Source organism: Equus przewalskii, chromosome 13, assembly GCF_037783145.1.
Source record: "Equus przewalskii isolate Varuska chromosome 13, EquPr2, whole genome shotgun sequence".
In the NCBI taxonomy this organism is placed as follows: domain Eukaryota; kingdom Metazoa; phylum Chordata; class Mammalia; order Perissodactyla; family Equidae; genus Equus; species Equus przewalskii.
The window spans coordinates 35,143,311-35,164,257 of NC_091843.1; the positions used below are offsets into that span (position 1 = coordinate 35,143,311).

Genomic DNA, 20,947 nt, shown 5'->3' on the forward strand with positions numbered 1-20,947 from the left:
ATTTCTCTTTGTCATTATTTTGAGATTAAATAAACCTTATTTAGACAGTAATTTCAAGTATCAACTCTCAATGAGGTGTTCGCAACTCCTAAATTCCAGTCATCACTAAAATAGAGAGAAGATCACTGGCTTCAACATCAGAAATTTCGCCATTCCAATTCCTATCCTCCAACTTAGTAGTTGTGTGATTTGGGGAAAATAATTTAACCTCTCTCTGTCTCAGTTTCCACTTGCATGATAATAATAATACGGTGGTTGTGTGAATTATACATATTAAGTGCCTAGGATAGTACCTTAAGGAGAATGAGTGCTTCACACATGGCAATTATTCTCAGGCCTCAATTTAGTTACATTTATTTTCATAATGTTCAAGACCAAAATAGGCTCCTTGGGAAAAATTATTACCTATAGAACATTGTCACTCTACCATGCCTTTACTATTGCGACTGAGTGGTGGTTCCTGTCTTTAAGAAAACTGAAAAGTGGTTTTACTAGGAAATCAGTTATACAGGGAGAAGTTTCACTTTTTGATATACATCTTATATGAACAAAAAGAATCTAAATTATTATTCTAAACAAAATAATTCTACTTTCAGTGACAACTGCTTTCATCTTTGTTATATTTAAGCTTTTCAAATACCCCAAATATAGAGTTTTGGAGTTATTTAATAGGTTTATCAGAGTCAATAATGTTTTTCATCACCACCTGCTATAAAAATACTTTTTCTCTCTCTCAAAGTTCTTGGAATCATATGTTCAAAACTGAAATTCCCCATTAATACATCTATGCTTTTGGAAAAACTTGGTTTCTCTTTTTCCAAAAAAGAAAAATTTAATAAGAGGACCTTTGATATTAAACAAAGGTTAACTTCTTTACTTTATGGATGCTATGATTTATGAAAGAGATATTTCTAAAAGAGATCAATAATTTTGAACTCTTTTAGTTGTTATTAAGAGCTGAAAAATAGAGCAACATTTCTGAATAAGAAAATTGACAAAAATGAGGGTCACAATTCATGGACTTGTGGGTGCTAATAAGTTCTGTTTTCATAATTCTCCACTCCTTTAGAATGATTCTAGTGCCAACCACCATTCAAATTCTGATTTTGAAGTTTATTTTTCTTATGAAGCACAAGTTAAAATGAGTTATCTCTCCATCCACAATACCTATGTCCAGTTTGAGCTACTATCTGGAGGCTACAAATGTTTATTATTGATTAATCATCTTAACACAAAGTGATGATATAAACTAAACTCCATTCCTGTTATGTGCACTTTTATACCAGGTAATGACATAAATGTCCCAATATAAATATCCAATAAAGAAGAAAAGGGGGGGTAAATTACATCCTGTCAAATAATAGGAACTTGCTTTGACAAGCATCTTACAGGCCTATTGGATCTAAAACTTCCGTTGGATAAGAATCACCTAGAGTCCTTGTTAAAATGTAAGTTTGCCAGTACTACTTATTTTTCAGCAATTCTGAGGTGGAGTCTGGGAACTAGAATGTTCAATATGGACTCCAGGTGTTGCTAATACAGGTAACATTATCTGTCCAAGGATAGGCTAACTATAGACCTCAATTTTCCTGGGATATCCTCCATTTATGTCTGTGATCTTGTATACTTATTCAAAGTGCCGCTTTCACTCTCAAAAGCATCTGAGATTAGGTTATGACTTACATAGTTAGCCCTATCTAGTAACTACAATTTAGGGACTGGCATAGGGGAGCTTCATTATTGGTTTCATGAGTTGGGCTTGAGTTGAGGAATGGTACCTACAGAAGCACAGAGTGATGGCTATTGGGCAAAAGACTAAAGTGGTTTCCATGTGCTCACCTATCTAATTGAACTTCCCAGCTCTTCTGAACCCTAACCTCTTTGGATCCCAGTGTGCTCATGCTTTCTAATGACCCAAAAGACAAATTCATTGCTAAGATGGTCACTGATCTTCTGAAAATTTGCATATGATGACAGCCCATATTCTGGGAGAGAATAAAATCAATATAAAGACTAAATTATCAATTATATCAATACAGTCATCAATAATAAAGGATAAAATTTATAATTATGGAGGATATACTAAGTAATAAATAACACTAGCTCTAAGAGACCAGAGGAGTGGTGAGGTTTTTTCTTGGAGGGGGAGGCACAAGACATTTCTAGCACTTCTCAATCCATATAACATAATGAAACACCTGGGCCCAAGTTCAAGTGGCACATGGAACCTGAAAAAAGTGCAAGGACAGAGGCATTTGAAAGTGTACGTCTGAATTTAAGGTGAGTTGTGCTGACAAACATAAGCTTTACCAGAGGAGCTCAGAGAACACTTAAACATTGAAAGAAAGAAAATGACACACAAAAAATCAGATTGCTTTGTAGCATATACCAAACAGTGTAATACAAGAGGACAAAAAATTACTGAAGTATTTTATTCTAAATGAATTTTACTTGCATTTCCTGGTTATGTTGTGGCTCTATTCTCAAGGCCACTCGCAGTTTGTTCCACTGAGTTTGTAACTAAGAAATACCTTGTAAAATACCTAACACAATAAAAAATAAAATACCTGAACAGAAATATAAACCACACAACAAAACACAATGTAAGTACAAAGGACGTTTTTAAAATATCAACTAAAAAAGAAAATGAAAGCTTGAACTAAAGATACAGTATGGAGAACCACCAATTTGAAAGTCTCAAGCCACAGTCCAAGAAATATACGTTTAATGTGTAGCGGCTTTACATGTGCACAACCTCATCTCCAGATTTCTGCCTTTTGGAATATGGAGAGAAAAAGTTAATCCTCATCGAAACTGGGAGGGGTAACTTTTTAAGTTACAGACTAGAATTTCAAGAGAATTAAAAGAGTAGCATGTACATATATCTTTAATGCCCAAGCATTATATCTCTAACAGAAGCTTTCAATAAAAAGGAGAAAGTCTTCTTGAAGAAACAAAGTACGCGTCAGGAAGTATTTTCTTCAATATCAGGTAAAATATGAATTTCATGAAATTTTCAAAGTGTAGGAAAGATTCTTAATTAACATTTTCTTATGATCTACATCGTCAGACATTTAGAAACACATTTTACACAAGTTGGAATGAGACTTATATTTGTAACATTTATGGTCAGAATTAGATTCCTAAAGTAAAGTAACTGTTTTCTAGGGTGTACTGGAAGTTACTCATTGAAGTTAAAGACACTGTGTAGTGCTGACCAATCTGATATCTAGACAGTCTCTACCCAGAGAAAGATAGAAAACTACAAAGTTAACAAGGTAACACTTACTACAATTTCTGCTATGGGGCTTCTTCTAATAGACAATAGAATTACACTTAAATACCATGCATTCTTTAGAAATGAATAAATAAAGAGTGATGGTGAAGTTTTCTCAATGTTTAACACCTAAATTAGTTTTCGCCAAATAGTTTTCAGGTACTGCTTTAGGAATTCACTATGACCCCCACAACAGTTTCAAAATAAAATTGATCCAGCACCCAACAGATATCTGTTCAACGTAAGGTTTATAAGGATTCTCAACTGGAAGTCGAAACACAAAAGTCAGCTAAAAAATTAAGGTATTCACTTTCTGAAAATAAAAAAATTCTGGCAGACGTCTAGAATAAGTGGATAAAGATTATTTAAATGTACCAATGAGGAAATAAGAATATTTTTCAAGACAAAATAGATAAATATGATAATAAATAAAACGTTAGAGCAAACCTACCTTCCCAGAGAAGTCCAAACAAGCTTGTGGATCTCCCGTTACATCTACAGATACAGGACAAGGAGAAAGGCTGGGGCTGAAGGCCATCAGGTCGGTCTTGGGCTGCCCCTCCCCAGAGCACACCCTCTGCCGCCTCTGCTGTGAATAAGACCAACTCTCCACCGCGCCAGAGCACACCAGCGTGGGCTTACCCCGCCCGCACGCGCCCTCGATGGGCGGCGCCGAGCACCGCAGCGCCACGTACAGCAGCAGCGTCAGCACCAACAGGCTGGACACCGCGCAGATGGCGATGATCAGGTACACGTTGACATCCACCAGAGCTGTATCCGCGCGCGCGGCGCCCGCCGACGCCTGTGACGAAGCCTTCGGCGCCTGGCCGCTCTCCACCAGAGACAGCAGCACGGTGGCCGTGGCCATCAGCGCAGGCTCGCCGTGGTCCTTCACCAGCACCAGCAGACGCTGGCGCGGCGCATCCGCCTCGTCCAGGGCGCGAGTCGTGCTGATCTCGCCCGTGTACAACCCTACGCGGAACGGGCTGCGCCCGCCACCCACCGCCGGCTGCAGCTCGAAAGACAGCCACGCGTTGTAGCCAGAGTCCGCGTCCACCGCGCGCACCTTCGCCACCACGTGGCCCGCGCCCACCGACCGCGACACCAGCTCGCTCACCGCGCCGGCCCCGCCGGCCGCCCCAGGCGGCAGCAGCGCGGGCGCGTTGTCGTTCTCGTCCAGCACGAACACCTGCAGCGTCACGTTGCTGCCCAGAGGCGGCACGCCCGCGTCGCGCGCGCTCACCTGGAACTGCAGCAGCTCCAGCTCCTCGTGGTCCAGCGGCTGCAGCGCGTACACCTTGCCGCTCTCCGCGTGCACCGACACGTAGCTCGACAGCGCACGCTCGCCCACGCGCCGCTCCACCAGCGAGTAGGACACCCGCGCGTTCTCCTGCGCGTCCACGTCCCGCGCAGACATCGTGAAGATGTGGCTGCCCGGCGGGTTGTTCTCCTTCACGAACACCGTGTACTCGGGCTGCGGGAACGCGGGCGCGTTGTCGTTCACGTCGGCCACCTCCACGGACACGCTGGCCGTGACCGACAGAGAAGGTGAGCCTCCGTCCTGGGCGGTCACTACTAGAGAATAGGCCGACACACTCTCGCGGTCCAGGGTGCTGTCCAGCATCAGCGAATAATAATTCTTGAAGGTGGACACCAGCTTAAAGGGAACGTGTGGCGTCAGAGAGCAGGTCACCTGCCCGTTGACACCTGAGTCGAGATCGGACACGCTAATTAGGGCAATGACAGTGCCGAATTTAGCGTCCTCTCGCACAGGCAAGGATAAGGAAGTAAATGCAATCTGAGGGACGTTATCATTAATATCTAAGATTTTTACCAAAACCGTGCAATGACCAGCCATTGGTGGATGGCCTCTGTCCGTGGCGTCAATGCGGATTTTATAGGAATTCACTTTTTCGAAATCCAGGTTCTTTCGAATTGTTATTTCTCCAGTATTTGAATCTATGCTAAACTGGTCAATAACCATGGGTGGAACAAGGCTATTAAAAGAGTATGAAATCTCCGCATTCGCTCCTTCATCCCGATCAGAAGCATTCAGTCTGATAACTATCGTTCCGTTGTCGGAGTTTTCGAATATTCTTACTTCATATTCAGACTGTTCGAAACTGGGAGCATTGTCATTCACGTCGAGCACGGTGACCAGCAGCTGAACGGTGCCCGTGAGCTCAGGTTTGCCTTCGTCAGTGGCCGTCAAGAATAAGCTATGTTCGGGAGCTTCCTCTCTGTCCAAAGGTTTCCTTAACACGAGCTCAACTTGTTTATTCTCTTCGTTCTTGGAATTCACATCCAGCATGAAGTAATCACTATAGCTAAGCCTATAGGTTAAAACGGAGTTCGCTCCAATATCTGCATCCGAAGCACCCTCTAGCGGAAAACGAGAATCTGGCATTCTAGATTCTGAAACAAATAACTTTTGTTCCTTTACCAGGAACATGGGCGGGTTGTCGTTAATGTCCTTCACCTCCACCTCCACATGGAAAACCTGCAGCGGCCGGTCCACGATCACCTCCAGGTGGATGCTGCACTCCAAGCTCCGCCCGCACAGCTCCTCGCGGTCGATCCGAGAATTCACAAACAAAATGCCATTCTGCAGATTTACCTCCAGAAGGTCCCCGCGGCCTTTGGACGCCACCCGGAATAGGCGCGGCACCAGCTCCGCCAGTTGCAGCCCCAGGTCTTGCGCGATGCGACCCACGAAGGTGCCGTGTTTGGCCTCCTCGGGGACCGAGTAGTGGACCTGGCCGCTCCCGACCTTCCAGACTGCGAGGAGTAGAAGCGACAGCAGCAGACACCGGGATCCCGGGCCTCCTCGCCAAGAAAACACCATGTCAAGTACTCGTTTATTGCTATCAGAAGAGCTTGTTTGATATGAAGACGAACTGCTGCATTGCCTGGAGTCTCTTAATCCAGTTCCGCCGTAGCCGCCATTTTTTGGCATTTACAGACACATACTGCTAGAGGAAAGTCTGCATCTTAGCTAGATAGAACTTCTTTGTAAACAGCGACATCAAGCGGCTCCAAAAGGTAATAATTACATGAATTCACTTACCTCCTTGGTCATTGGGTTCTTTTAATCCAGTATGTAATTTTCGTTTCCCTTATCCTACTTAATGGTGGATCTTTCCCTCTATCAGTTGTAGAAGCACTTACACCATCTGGCTCCTTACATTAATTTCATTCAGGCTAGGGATCTCTTTCTTCACAAGGAAAGAAATTTATTCCTATTATTTTAAATATCTGTCAATTAGTAATAAATTTAATATGATCTAGACTTGTCATGGATATCAGAGGTAGAAAGTATGTTCCACATATTTGTGTAAAAGAAATATGTTCATATGTACCTGGTCACCCAAAATGTTTGTATATATTACTCTGGAATGAAAGATAATTCTACCTTTCTATACTTTTTCTTTCTTTTTATGGATGATTAAGTTTCTGCTTTTCTTTACCAATGAATGCCAAACTTCATAAACTTTCCTATCCTGCTGCAAGAAGGATTTACTTGTATATTCTTTATAATACTCTTTAAGATCTCTGCAGCCTGTTAAAATAGGTGTGTCACATAAAACATTTTCCTTCATAGATTTCTCTGCCAAAGCAAACTCTAGCAGTGTTTTACCATGGGTCTTCTCTATTGGTTCTTCATCTTTCTGTTGCTCCAAAATATGAACATTTTCCAAAGTTATGCCTCTAGCCTCTTATATTTTAAATCCTTTTCCTTTAAGTGTTTCTATCTACTTCCATGCCTTCAAACAAGCCTGTTATTTGAAATATTCCTAAAGGCAAATCTCCAACCCCTATTTTCATTTTTCTACTTGACACGTTTACTGGTACACCCTAGCAAGCATGCCTAGAAAACAAGAGGAGTAACATTTTTTAAAATCTGATCAGTAATTACTCCAAAATCCAAATCTTTGAAAGTCATATTTTGTTTTTATAGCATGGCCATTCTCCAAATTTACTTATATGTATTTTTATGACTCATTTTCCACTGCCTGCTATATTTAAAGTTTGCCTACATCCCATCTCTCTTTTTGAGTGTCATAAATTCTGTCTTTACCAGGGCAGCTTTTATGGAATTGCGCTAAAACCTCTAGTGAGCTTACCATTCTAGTGAACTAAGCGCCAAGACATTAGACTCACAACCTGATAGCCAATGTATGACTATACACCAGTTTTTCCAGTGTTTTCTCCAAACACTTTTCAATATGAATCATATTTACAGAAAAGACCTTGTCTCTTCCTCAGCACACTCTTTGTTCGAGGGGTTTCTTCTATTATCTCATCTTTATTTGTCAAAATTCTATTCACCCTTCCAAGTACACCTCAAAAGTTAGTTCTCCACTTATTCATCTTAAATGCCTCAGTAGAAGGTGTGATTAAGCTCTCCTTTGAATTCATATAGTAGCAATTCTCAAGGAGGAAGAGTTTTCAAATAACTCCTGATCCTCCCCTCACTTACTCAAGATTCTGGAGTACTTGAAATAGACTCACAGGTAATTATGATTTTAGAAACACCTCTATTCGATGAGATCTGCCTTAATATATCTAACTGGAATCTCTCTAGAGGCGCTTATTGCTGACCTTCTAGCTATTTTGGGACAACAAAGGATTCCTTTTCTTACAATCAGAAAAGACTTTATAAAAGATATGTAAGCAATATCCTTTACATTGAAGGTTTTCTTGGGAGGTTAGAGTTTTCATAAACTTTGCACTAACTGGAGATTTTTAATTTTTAAAATTTAAGAAAAGCATCACACAGAGTCTTTACATTCCTAGCAATCAGATATGTGAGGATTTGATTAACGTGTAATCACAGTAATATTTTCACTAGCTACAGCTAAAAACAATAAATGTATTGAAAATGATTACATAAACACAAGTAATGTGGAAAAGGGAAACAAAAGCATTTTCTGTGAAACTACTTACATTTGTCCTCTCTTAATTTACTCAAAGACCATTTCTACAGATCATTCTAAATAATGAGAAAGATTTTGTAAAGAAAATAGCATTACTCAATATCTTTGTGAGAACTTTTTGACAACAAAAGAAAACTTCCATAGCCTTAATATAAGTCAAATTTGAATTTCTAGAAAATAATTTACCTTAAAAAAGTGGTAATAGTTGGTGAAAAAAGATTGGAGTGTGGAGGAGGATTCCTTGCCGACTCCTAGTACTTCCGCACAAAAGCAGATTTGTAAAAGTTTCTCAAAATATGCTAGGGAAGTATTCTTTAAAGTATATGTATGTAAAAAAAAAATTTTAAGTAAAAAACAGAATTACACTTACTATGATCAAACTTCTAGAATATTTATAGGTTTTTCTACAAAACCAGAAGCGCATATTTAACATAATTCAAGGTAATGAATTAGTGCAAATAGAGCAATAATATTAAATATACAATAATTACATATAAAGCTATGAACTTAGAATAAATTATGTAAGAAGTAAATAAGTAGAAAACCTAAAAAAAGGCATTTAAAAATATTTGGCAAAAAAGATTTCTTTGGACTCACGTTGTCTGTAGAGCTGGGACCCTGAGGTAGACTAGGGCTAAAAGCCATGAGGTCGGTCTTGGGCGGTCCCTCCCCAGAGCACACCTTCTGCCTTCTCTGCTGTGAGTAGGACCAGCTCCCCACCGCGCTGGAGCACACCAGCCTGGGCTTCCCCGGACCCCACGCGCCCTCGGTAGGCGGTGCCGAGCACCTCAGCGCCACGTACAGCAGCAGCGTGAGCACCAACAGGCTGAACACCGCGCAGATGGCGATGATCAGGTACACGTTGACATCCACCAGAGCCACCTCCGGGCCCGCAGCGCCCGCCGATGCAGGGGAAGAGGCCTTCAGCGCCTGGCCGCTCTCCACCAGCGACAGCAGCACGGTGGCCGTGGCCGTCAGCGCAGGCTCGCCGTGGTCCTTCACCAGCACCAGCAGACGTTGACGCGGCGCGTCCGCCTCGTCCAGGGCGCGAGTCGTGCTGATCTCGCCCGTGTACAGCCCCACGCGGAACGGGCTGCGCCCGCCACCCGCCGCCGGCTGCAGCTCGAAAGACAGCCACGCGTTGTAGCCAGAGTCCGCGTCCACCGCGCGCACCTTCGCCACCACGTGGCCCGCGCCCACCGACCGCGACACCAGCTCGCTCACCGCGCCGGCCCCGCCGCCCGCCCCAGGCGGCAGCAGCGCGGGCGCGTTGTCGTTCTCGTCCAGCACGAACACCTGCAGCGTCACGTTGCTGCCCAGAGGCGGCACGCCCGCGTCGCGCGCGCTCACCTGGAACTGCAGCAGCTCCAGCTCCTCGTGGTCCAGCGGCTGCAGCGCGTACACCTTGCCGCTCTCCGCGTGCACCGACACGTAGCTCGACAGCGCACGCTCGCCCACGCGCCGCTCCACCAGCGAGTAGGACACCCGCGCGTTCTCCTGCGCGTCCGCGTCCCACGCAGACACTGTGAAGATGTGGCTGCCCGGCGGGTTGTTCTCCTTCACGAACACCGTGTACTCGGGCTGCGCGAAAGTTGGTGCGTTGTCATTCACATCGGCCACCTCCACAGACATGCTGGCTGTGGCCGACAGTGAAGGCGAGCCCCCGTCCCGCGCTGTCACCACCAACTCATAATTTGCCATGCTCTCGCGGTCCAAAGCGCTGTCCAACACCAGTGAATAGTAATTCTTAAAGGTGGACACCAGCTTGAAGGGGACATGGGGTGTCAGAGAGCAGGTCACCTGCCCATCAGCTCCAGAATCTCGGTCAGACACGTTAATCAAGGTGATGACTGTTCCTGGCTGAGCATCCTCTGAGATAGGGAGAGACAGGGAAGTAACAGTCAACTCTGGAGCATTGTCATTAGTGTCCAAAACTTCCACAACAACTGTACAGTGACCAGCCAGTGGTAAGTAGCCTTTATCGATCGCCTCTACTCGAATTTTGTAGGCTTTACTTTCTTCAAAATCGAGATGTCCTATTGATATAATTTCCCCACTTATGGGGTCTATGTAGAACTTAGATTTTATATCTGGAAAAACGTCACTAGAGAATGAGTAAATAATATCCCCATTCAAGCCTTCGTCTAAATCTGATGCGTTAAGTTTAATTACCAATGTACCGTTAGGAACATTTTCTGGTAGTTTCACGGCATAGAGTGTTCTGTCGAAAGCTGGGGCGTTGTCATTGGCATCCAGCACTTCCACCAGTAACTGAATGGTGCCAGTCAGCTCAGGTTTGCCTCTATCAGTGGCCGTGAGAACTAAATGAAGTTTCGGAGATTCTTCTCTGTCTAAAGGTTTCCGCAATACAAGTCCGAGAGGTTTTAGCTGTTCGTGGTTGGTTGGTACTTCTAGAGAGAAATATTCATTGGGGCTCAGTCTGTAAGTCAGCATTGCGTTCTCCCCAATATCTGCGTCGGAGGCGCCCTCTAGTGGAAACCGAGAGTCAAGCGACCTAGATTCTGCGATAAACAGATTCTTTTGTGTTCCGGCGAATACAGGCGGGTTGTCGTTAATGTCCTTCACCTCCACCTCCACGTGGAAAACCTGCAGCGGCCGGTCCACGATCACCTCCAGGTGGATGCTGCACTCCAAGCTCCGCCCGCACAGCTCCTCGCGGTCGATCCGAGAATTCACAAACAAAATGCCATTCTGCAGATTTACCTCCAGAAGGTCCCCGCGGCCTTTGGACGCCACCCGGAACAGGCGCGGCACCAGCTCCGCCAGCTCCAGCCCCAGGTCCTGGGCGATGCGGCCCACGAAGGTGCCGTGTTTGGCCTCCTCGGAAACCGAGTAGTGGACCTGGCCGCTCCCGGTCTCCCAGGCCACCAGAATTATAAAAAATAGTAGTAGATGTCGGTCCTTCTGGTAGCCTCTACTCGGATACACCATTTCAAATTATTGTTTTTAATTCTAATAAGCGTAACAGATCTCAAAATTTAGAAGAATCTTCTTATCCCTTCTTTACTACCCTGATATGCTCGCCATTGTTCAATGTCCGCATAGAGAAACAGAGCGGAGAGTATTTCAATGTGAAACCGGAGGACTTCGTTTTGTCTTGATCATAAGAGAATTTCGCGGTAAAGAGCGACATCATGTGGCCCAAATAGTAAGTACGAATTACAAAAACCAACTTTATATTAATAAGATGCAAAGTTTTATTTCAACTTCTACATTATTTTCATTTTTGTTAAAGTGTAGGACAACATTTCTCACACTTACCGAAGGTATACTTAGGAGACAATTTCTGAATATTTAGTATGACATAACTGTGTTTTCTTTATGCCTTGAAAATACATTTTTTCCCCAAAGTTTTAAAATAAAGATAAAAATCTGTGACAATAAAGCGAATCATGTTAGCAACAGTAAATTTTAAAATCCTCTGTTCAGAGTTCAGGAAACTCTATTTTCTTGATTTCTATTAAGAAAACTCCTGGTCTCTCTAGGGACCCAGGATCTCAAGAATCTACTAATGGAAGAAAAACTTAGGCAGGTTGTTTGCTTGTTTTTAGGCAGCAAGGACTAGAAACAACTAATTCATACACTTTTCTTAATAAAACACAATAATAGAACGGTTGGGGGATCTTTGAAGAGGAATAATTGGTATTAAGAGGATTTTGTGATGAGGAAGTATTCTGAACTTCTCTTTTCATCAGAATTTACATACATTCTGTTCCAGGAGTTCATGGTTCTTATATCTCTTTATTCTTGCATCATTTTGAAGCTTCATGTTCTATGAATATCCACCTGTTTTTATAATATGATTTAGATTATTTTACAATCTAAGTTTATTTCAGGAGATAAATGTTGGTAGTCATCTGTCATTCTTAGAGCAGTCCTTTAATCAAGCTTTGGGTGTTTTCTCCTTTTTAGTTCAACTTAACAGAGCAACTTTTCCTGAATGTTTCACTCCCATGCTCCCAACTGCAAATAAAATAATTACATGTGTATTCTAATGCTTTCCACGTTTGCTATCTGCCTAAATGAGTTTTAAATGTTGCTGCTACCCTGGATTATTGCAATAGCTTCTTATTGTGTCATTTTGTCACAACATCATTTAATCTTCACTTAATCCTGACAGTCATCTTCCTGAAAAAACATTTTATACCTATTGCTTCACGCTTTTTGATAGCTTTCAAATGACTGTAGAGGTGAATCAAAATTGTTTAGTCTAGTAGTCAAAGTTACACAAGAGGTTTTACTCATGTTGCTTTTCCTGCCTTATCTCATACTTTTCCCTATGGGAACCATATGTTTCAACCAAAGAAGACTATTCCATTACCAGGCTCCTTTGGGATTTTCTGTGTACTGATTTCCTTAAGTTCCTCTGTTCCCAAGAATAACCATTATAGTCAATATTCTCCCAGAAGAAACTTCTCCATTTTAAAACCACTAAAAACATCATAAGCCAACCCTAGTAGTCTAGTAGTTGAGATTGGCACTGTCACTGCAGTGGCCCAGGGTTTGTTTCTCATTCAAGGAACCACACCACCTGCCTGTTGGTTGTCATACTGTGGTGGTTGTGTGTTGCTGTGATGCTGAAAGTTATGCCACCAGTATTTCAAATACCAGCAGGGTCACTCATGGTGGACAGGTTTCAGCAGTGAATAGCAGCGGAGCATTGTCTGATACAGCACCAGAAGATGACAGGATGGTGGAAAAAACAAAGGACCAGGCAGGATTCAGCTCTGCTGTACACAGGGTCTGATAGGAGTCAGCACTGACTGGATAGCACTAAGAACAACAAAAAATCATAACTCTTGAAGGGCTCCTTCAACAAGGGAAACAGGCAGATATTTCTTTTCAATTCCAATCATAAAGATTTACGTTTCTTGCACCTCATAATATTCTGCCTTCTAAAATGGTCATATTTATGTGTGACACATGTCTTTATTTTTCTATGAACTTCTTGAAGCCAGGAACTGAGTCTTCTTGATTCAATGATTCTTGGCACAGCATCATGCTCTTAGAGACCCTCCTAGAGCCTCTTTTAAATGTTTACTCAAGAGTGATGGCTATGGCTCTCTATTTCCTAAGAAAGCATATTGTTTTTAAGGTTGTTATACACAGCTGTTTACACAAATGATACTCTTTATTGATCATAATAACCACAGCCTATTTTGTCACTTTTAAGTATGTGTTTAAAAATCATTCTGTGATTACTTATTTTTAAAAACCAGAAAACACTATTAATGATTTCTGCTGTTTCAAGAATAGAAAATGAACACATTGGGGAGCACAAACCCCAACTCAGTCCTCTGATGGATCCTGGGCAACTTTTAAAGGTGGGAAACACACCAGTCCAGTTTAAGGTAGTCTAATATTTCCTAGGAAAACACGAACAACACAAAAAGTGAAAATCACCTTCAGCAAAGCATGGAGGGCTCAGCAGCTTAAACGTCTTTTTTGAATCCAAAAAGCTTTTCCACAGCCAAAGTCTTAATTCCATTTTCAACTCTGAAGAACTGATTTTAAATTTGTTTTTCAATGTAGTACATGGCATTCAAATTTAGAGACATTTTGGATTAATTTGGCAAGTACAGCCTCCCTATGAATAACAAAACAAATAATCTTTACATAAAATAAAAATATGGAATCCATAATGATGACTTTCTGAGACTTTAGATTTTTCTACTCCTCTTCAGAATAATAATAGCTAAATTTTATTCAACAATTACTATTTAGCTAATACTATTATAAGTAGCTTTAAGTATCAACATAGCAAATACTTAGAACAATTCTCTGTGATGGGTACTACTGTTTCTCATCCCAACTTTACAGGTAGGAAACTAGAAACTGAGAGGTTAAACAATCACCCATGCTGCCCAGAACAGAAGTGGTAGGGACGGAATTTAGGCGAGGAAGGATGGCTTCAAAACTCACAACGCCCAATACTACTCTCTGCTGCCTTCATTAAAGAAATAGTAAATAGTTAAATATCATAATACAGAGAGAATAGTGAAAGCATTAAATTAGAAGAAACAGCTTCCCATGAAAAGAAACTCACCAAATAAAACTCAAACATAAATAAGAGATTTGCAGTGTCTGAGGAATGCAGATTTTATAGGAATTTACTTGATCAGAGTCCAAATTCCCTTGAATTACTATTTTTCCAACATTTTGATCCTTGATAAACTGAGCAATAACGTGGGTATCACATTGTAATTAAAAGAGTATGAAATCTCCCATTCAGCCCTTCATCCCCATCAGAAGTATTCAGTCTAACTAATGTTCTGTCCTTCATCCCTAAATGGTTTAAAAGACCAATGATAAATAAACACTATAGACTTTTGGAATCACCAGGGCCAAAGGTGAATCCAGAAAATAATACCTGAAGGGCAGAGTCCTTAGACAAACTGAATAACTTGAAAGTGTTGGCTGACTAAAAGTCATCAGCAGAAGAAGAAACTGAGGGGTAAATGCATAAGTAGTAGAGTGGTATTGAAATTTTAATATATTACAAAAAATGAGTAAATGCAAACTAACTCTCCTAAAGTTCAAATGGAAAAAAGTAAAAATTCTACAGCATTAATAAGAAAAAATACTACTACTGGTACGAATTTAAAAATGCACCACAAATGGACATATACAAGGAAATATTGAGTTTAAGACAAAAATCCTAAGGTGTAGAAAGATGTTAATAATGTTCTATTCCACTTTAGGATTAATAACAAATCAAAGAGATTATAATAATTAACAGAAAAAGTGAAAAGATGTATATAATGTAAAATTATTCAAATTGTTTAAAATACGAAAGTGTAAACAAAAACATTAGGAAAGCAATTATATTTCAAAATAAACATTGACTGTTAATAATGAATATCCAGACTTACTTTGGCACCATGATCATCGTTTAAATCCTGATGCTCGTTCATCTCGCCCACTGCTGGACAGGGTGGAAGGCTGGGACTGAAGGCCATGAGATCTGTCTTGGGCGGCCCCTCCCCAGAACACACCTTCTGCCTCCTCTGCTGCGAGTAGGACCAGCTCTCCACCGCGCTGGAGCACACCAGCCTGGGCTTCCCCGGCCCGCACGCGCCCTCGATGGGCGGCGCCGAGCACCTCAGCGCCACGTACAGCAGCAGCGTGAGCACCAACAGGCTGGACACCGCGCAGATGGCGACGATCAGATACACATTGACATCCACCAGCGCCGCCTCTGGGCCCGTGGCCCCTTCCGACGTCCGCGACGAGGCCTTTGGCGCCTGGCCACTCTCCACCAGAGACAGCAGCACGGTGGCCGTGGCCATCAGCGCAGGCTCGCCGTGATCCTTCACCAGCACCAGCAGGCGCTGACGCGGCGCGTCCGCCTCGTCCAGGGCGCGAGTCGTGCTGATCTCGCCCGTGTACAGCCCTACGCGGAACGGGCTGCGCCCGCCACCCGCCGCCGGCTGCAGCTCGAAAGACAGCCACGCGTTGTAGCCAGAGTCCGCGTCCACCGCGCGCACCTTCGCCACCACGTGGCCCGCGCCCACCGACCGCGACACCAGCTCGCTCACCGCGCCGGCCCCGCCGCCCGCCCCAGGCGGCAGCAGCGCGGGCGCGTTGTCGTTCTCGTCCAGCACGAACACCTGCAGCGTCACGTTGCTGCCCAGAGGCGGCACGCCCGCGTCGCGCGCGCTCACCTGGAACTGCAGCAGCTCCAGCTCCTCGTGGTCCAGCGGCTGCAGCGCGTACACCTTGCCGCTCTCCGCGTGCACCGACACGTAGCTCGACAGCGCACGCTCGCCCACGCGCCGCTCCACCAGCGAGTAGGACACCCGCGCGTTCTCCTGCGCGTCCGCGTCCCGCGCAGACACCGTGAAGATGTGGCTGCCCGGCGGGTTGTTCTCCTTCACGAACACCGTGTACTCGGGCTGCGGGAACGCGGGCGCATTGTCGTTCACATCGGCCACCTCCACGGACACGCTGGCCGTGGCCGACAGTGAAGGCGAGCCCCCGTCCCGCGCTGTCACCACCACGTCATAATTTGCCACACTCTCGCGATCTAGGGTACTGTCCAGCACCAGCGAATAGTAATTCTTGAAGGTGGACACCAGCTTGAAAGGAACGTGTGGCGTCAGAGAGCAGGTCACTTGCCCATTGGCACCTGAGTCGAGATCGGACACGCTAATTAGGGCGATGACAGTGCCGAATTTAGCGTCTTCTAGGACAGGCAAGGATAAGGAAGTCAAGGCAATCTGAGGGACATTATCATTTTTATCCAAAACTTTCACTAAAACTGTGCAATGACCAGCCATGGGAGGATGGCCTTTGTCCGTGGCGTCAATGCGGATTTTATAGGAATTCACTTTTTCGAAATCCAGGTTCTTTCGAATTGTTATTTCTCCAGTATTTGAATCTATGCTAAACTGGTCAATAACCATGGGTGGAACAAGGCTATGAAAAGAGTATGAAATCTCCGCATTCGCTCCTTCATCCCGATCAGAAGCATTCAGTCTGATAACTATCGTTCCGTTGTCGGAGTTTTCGAATATTCTTACTTCATATTCAGACTGTTCGAAACTGGGAGCATTGTCATTCACGTCCAGCACGGTGACCAGCAGCTGAACGGTGCCCGTGAGCTCAGGTTTGCCTTCGTCAGTGGCCGTCAGGAATAAGTTATGTTCGGGAGCTTCCTCTCTGTCCAAGGACTTTCTTAACACGAGCCCAATTTGTGTATTGTCATCACTGTTTGTTTTCACATCTAGCGCGAAGTATTCACTGGAACTGAGTTTATAGGTTAAGATGGAATTTGAGCCAACATCCGCATCCGACGCGCCCTCTAGTGGAAACAGAGAATCTGGCAGCCTAGATTCGTAAATCAGTACTCTTTGTTCCTTTAGCAAGAACACCGGTGGGTTGTCGTTAATGTCCTTCACCTCCACCTCCACATGGAAAACCTGCAGCGGCCGGTCCACGATCACCTCCAGGTGGATGCTGCACTCCAAGCTCCGCCCGCACAGCTCCTCGCGGTCGATCCGAGAATTCACAAACAAAATGCCATTCTGCAGATTTACCTCCAGAAGGTCCCCGCGGCCTTTGGACGCCACCCGGAACAGGCGCGGCACCAGCTCCGCCAGCTCCAGCCCCAGGTCCTGGGCGATGCGGCCCACGAAGGTGCCGTGTTTGGCCTCCTCCGGGACGGAGTAGTGGATCTGGCCGCTGCCTGCCTCCCAAGCTGCGAGGAGGAGAAACCAGAGCAGCAGACGCCGGGATCCCAATCGGCCTTCCGGGGTAATAACCATGTCAAATACTTGTTTTATTTCCATCAAAAGATCCTGTCTCGGAACTAAGATAAAATACATACAGTATGATCCCGAGTCTTTTAATCCAATTCTTCTGCGCCCGCCATCATTCAGCATTCGTGGAACGATGCAGTAACAAGAGGAATGGACTTTGAATAACAGCAAGATGTAACTTCATGGTAGACAGCGACATCATGCGGCTCCAAGGGGTAAGTAACAAATGAATTCACATAACGTGCTATGCTATGGCTTAAATTTTTTAAAAAAATTTCTTTTGACTTACTTTCATAGTAAATGTCCTCATGTTTGTAATTTTCAGAGTCCATTTAATCTTGTCTGACTTCTTTTATTAATTTAGAGTAGAGTTAGGGGTCAAATTATTCATAGTGAAACAATCTTCCTCCCAATAATTTAAATACTATTATCAACCAGTTCAGTAAATTTAAGTGTGATCCGAACTAGACTTGGGAATTAGAAGTGCAAACTATCTTCCACACTTAGTGTAGAGAAGAAACATACGTATATATTTCTGTCATAGGCCATCCTATTATATTTTGCTGTGAGAAAAAATGTAATTTTAAATTAACAAATTTTATCTGAACTTTTAAAAATCTTATAGATTATTGAAGTCCACTCTTTATTTGTTCAATGACTCCTCAGTCCTTGTGTCAAGCACTCCTCAGGATTTTTAAAATTTACTAATGGCAGATGAAAATTTTAGTGCACATTCTTTACATTTCTCACTGTCTCTGCAGCTTATATTAAGCCTGCCCCTGAAAACACATACTTCTCCATCACTGAAAATTCTAGTAGAATTCCTACCCATTGTTGTTTGCTACTCTGATCCTTCAGATGCTCCTAAAGGACCTCATCCTTTTCTCTCAACCTCAACCTTTTATATGCTTCCTTTTAAGTGTCCTCATCCATTTCCAGCATTTCAAATAAGACTTTTATTGAAGGTATTCCCAAACCCATATCTTCCTCCCCCATTTATATGACTATAATTGTTATTTTTACCCATACATGCTGATGACTCTTAAAAAATAATTTGATTACAACTTGAAGATTGTGAAGAGAAATCATTAATAACCCCCATATTCAAACCCTTGAATTCTCACTTTATTTTAATGGCATGAACATTCTACATATCACCTACCTGATTTTTTTTATTACTCCTTGTCTATTACGTGCGCTATTCAAAGTCTGCCTACAGTCCATCTATCTTTTCACATACCACTATATTTATCTTTATGCCTACAGCTTTTTTTGAATTGCACTAAACATAGAAATTCCAAGATGTTAGAATCACTTCCACACAACCTGAGATGTGATCACAAGCCAACATTTCCAGTGTTATTTTCAACTACTCTCCAATGTGAATTCTATTTTGCAGACAATATAGATCACTTGCTTGTCTTCTTCCTCAATACAGCCTATGTTCAAGCTATTTTTTTTTAATTCCTGACATCTCTACCTGTAAAAATGTTACCCTCATATCAAAGTCAAGTCCAAATACCAATTTCACCGGGAATTCATCCTTAGTGTCACCAAGTAGAGGTAGTTAAACTCTTCCTCAAAGAGACAAAACAAGTCACAAAAAAAGACGTTTCACAGGGACACATGCCAACACCCACTCTTCCAGAACTCTGATATACTTTTAAAATCCTCATTACAGACAACTGTAATGCACCGCTCTCAGCCCCACCCCTCCACCATGAGAAGCTTCATCTAAAATAACTAACTTTTAGATCCTTGTAGTATTCCTTATCACTGACTTCCTACTGAAGTTATTTTGAGTAAACAAAGAGTTCATTTGCTAACAATAATAAGCCTCAAAACAAAAGGTTGCTTTGCTTACAAGAAGGTAAGCCTTGACAAAACATATATTGGCCTGCAGTCTTGCTGTTGAAGGTTTTCTGTAGTGGCCAAGGTTTTTCATAAATTTTGACCTAAGTAAAGAGTCTCTTTGAATTTCAACTTTTAAATTAGTTGTTAAATTTAAGTATCAAATCTGTCTTTCCACTGCAGTTCCTAGCAATTTCCAGAAAGCTGATAATATAATCCAATTAATTGGAACAGTTGTAATAATTCTGTTTATTGGCTCCACTTAGAAAACTATACAATGTTACTGAAATCCTTCATGTAAACCAAATTAACAGGGAAAAGGAAAATATTTGTCATCTCATGAGAAACAGCTCATATTATTATTCAGCTATTGACTCAGTTCATTCTAGTGAAGGGAAAACATTATGTAGAGAAAATAGTTTAGTCCATCTATGAACAGCATCCTCCCCAGCAAAGAAAAATTTCAGTTATAATATAAATCAAAGAGTTTATATTTCAAAACTAATTTAACTTGATTTTTTTAAAACTAACAACTGTTAACTACAAATTTACACACTGGTGAGAACTCTCAGTTTCTAGGATTTCCCCAAAGTAATGGGTTTTAGAAGTCTCTGAATGTTGTAATACAACTGTATTTATAAAATTAAATACATGTGCGATTGCATGAAATAGGCAAAGCAATAAAAAGAGGAATTGATATTTTATCCTATGAAGTTTGGAATATTTATTACCTGCTAAACTCACACTGTTTTTTCAAGTATAGAAAAACAGTTCTCTGTATTTGAGATAGACAGCACTCTTGCATATGGTAGATTCAAAAGTACAGCTTTGTTACAAACAATTGTATTGGTAAACAAACTCAAGAGAGGCACTTGTATCATGGTACACTGTAAACTAAAAATAAAAGCAACAGTAAATATGAAAATTTTCTGCCTCAAAAATGTTAGGATTTTCCCAACTGTGAGAGTTCACAATTACTTCTCACCAATATAATAATTTGTAAAGTAGGGGGGGAAACGCAAGTTAGAGAAATACTAATCATTGTTCCATTAAATATTGATGTTAAAGTAAGAGGAAAAAATGTGACATATCTATAGAATGGAACACCATAGATCTGGAAAAAAGAATGAGAAATCACCTTAAGTAATGATATGTCACAATCAATAAATGATATTAAATGAAGATGACCACAAAAAATATGAATATAATACTTTAAAATGGGAGAGGGAAGTTTATTTGTATACAAAGAAAATATCTCTAGAAGAATAAGGAGGAAAGTGGAATGGGTGATATTAAGTGGTTTGATATTGGAACTGGAAGTGAAACATTTTAAACCATTTTAAGCGATGTAAATGTATTTTGTATTCAAAAAATCAATAAAATGAAGCCACTAAAGCTAAAATTTTTAAATTATAAATACCAAATTCTTCAGAAGTATGCCAAGGTCAATTGTTTAGACAAACTTGAAAAGAATGATTCACTGCACAAGTATTACTGAAAAAAGGAATTAAACTGACGTAATAAAAACACTCAAATAATTTATACACGACGGAGCACCAAAAAAGGCAAATTGACACAACAATGTTAAAACATTTCTATGG

General features: G+C 42.1%; 3 protein-coding genes across 3 annotated transcripts in view; all 3 read right to left on the minus strand.

The window, feature by feature from the left end:
• Positions 1 to 8,710, minus strand: part of LOC103563329 (protocadherin alpha-9) — a 130,189-nt gene extending 121,479 nt beyond the window's left edge. Inside the window, exon 1 of the mRNA XM_070571745.1 lies at positions 3,729 to 8,710. Within this exon, the coding sequence (XP_070427846.1) occupies positions 3,729 to 6,233 (2,505 nt within the window). The 5' untranslated portion in view covers positions 6,234 to 8,710. The remainder of the gene's footprint in view (positions 1 to 3,728) is intronic.
• On the minus strand, positions 8,130 to 11,166 carry LOC103563334 (protocadherin alpha-7-like). Its single transcript, XM_008538665.2, has 2 exons — positions 8,812 to 11,166; positions 8,130 to 8,135 (listed from the first exon to the last, which is right to left on the minus strand). Exons 1-2 carry the CDS (start codon positions 11,164 to 11,166, stop codon positions 8,130 to 8,132), a joined length of 2,361 nt encoding a protein of 786 aa, XP_008536887.2.
• Positions 11,167 to 15,083: 3,917 nt separating this feature from the next.
• LOC103563335 (protocadherin alpha-6-like) lies at positions 15,084 to 17,501 on the minus strand. The gene has a single exon (XM_070571746.1). It carries the CDS (start codon positions 17,499 to 17,501, stop codon positions 15,084 to 15,086), a length of 2,418 nt encoding a protein of 805 aa, XP_070427847.1.
• Between the last annotated feature and the right edge of the window lie 3,446 nt (positions 17,502 to 20,947).

What these genes read in the sequence shown, in the direction of transcription:
- LOC103563334 (XM_008538665.2), bottom strand. Translation starts at nt 11,166, where the DNA reads ATGGTGTATCCGAGTAGAGGCTACCAGAAGGACCGACATCTACTACTA.
- LOC103563335 (XM_070571746.1), bottom strand. Translation starts at nt 17,501, where the DNA reads ATGGTTATTACCCCGGAAGGCCGATTGGGATCCCGGCGTCTGCTGCTC.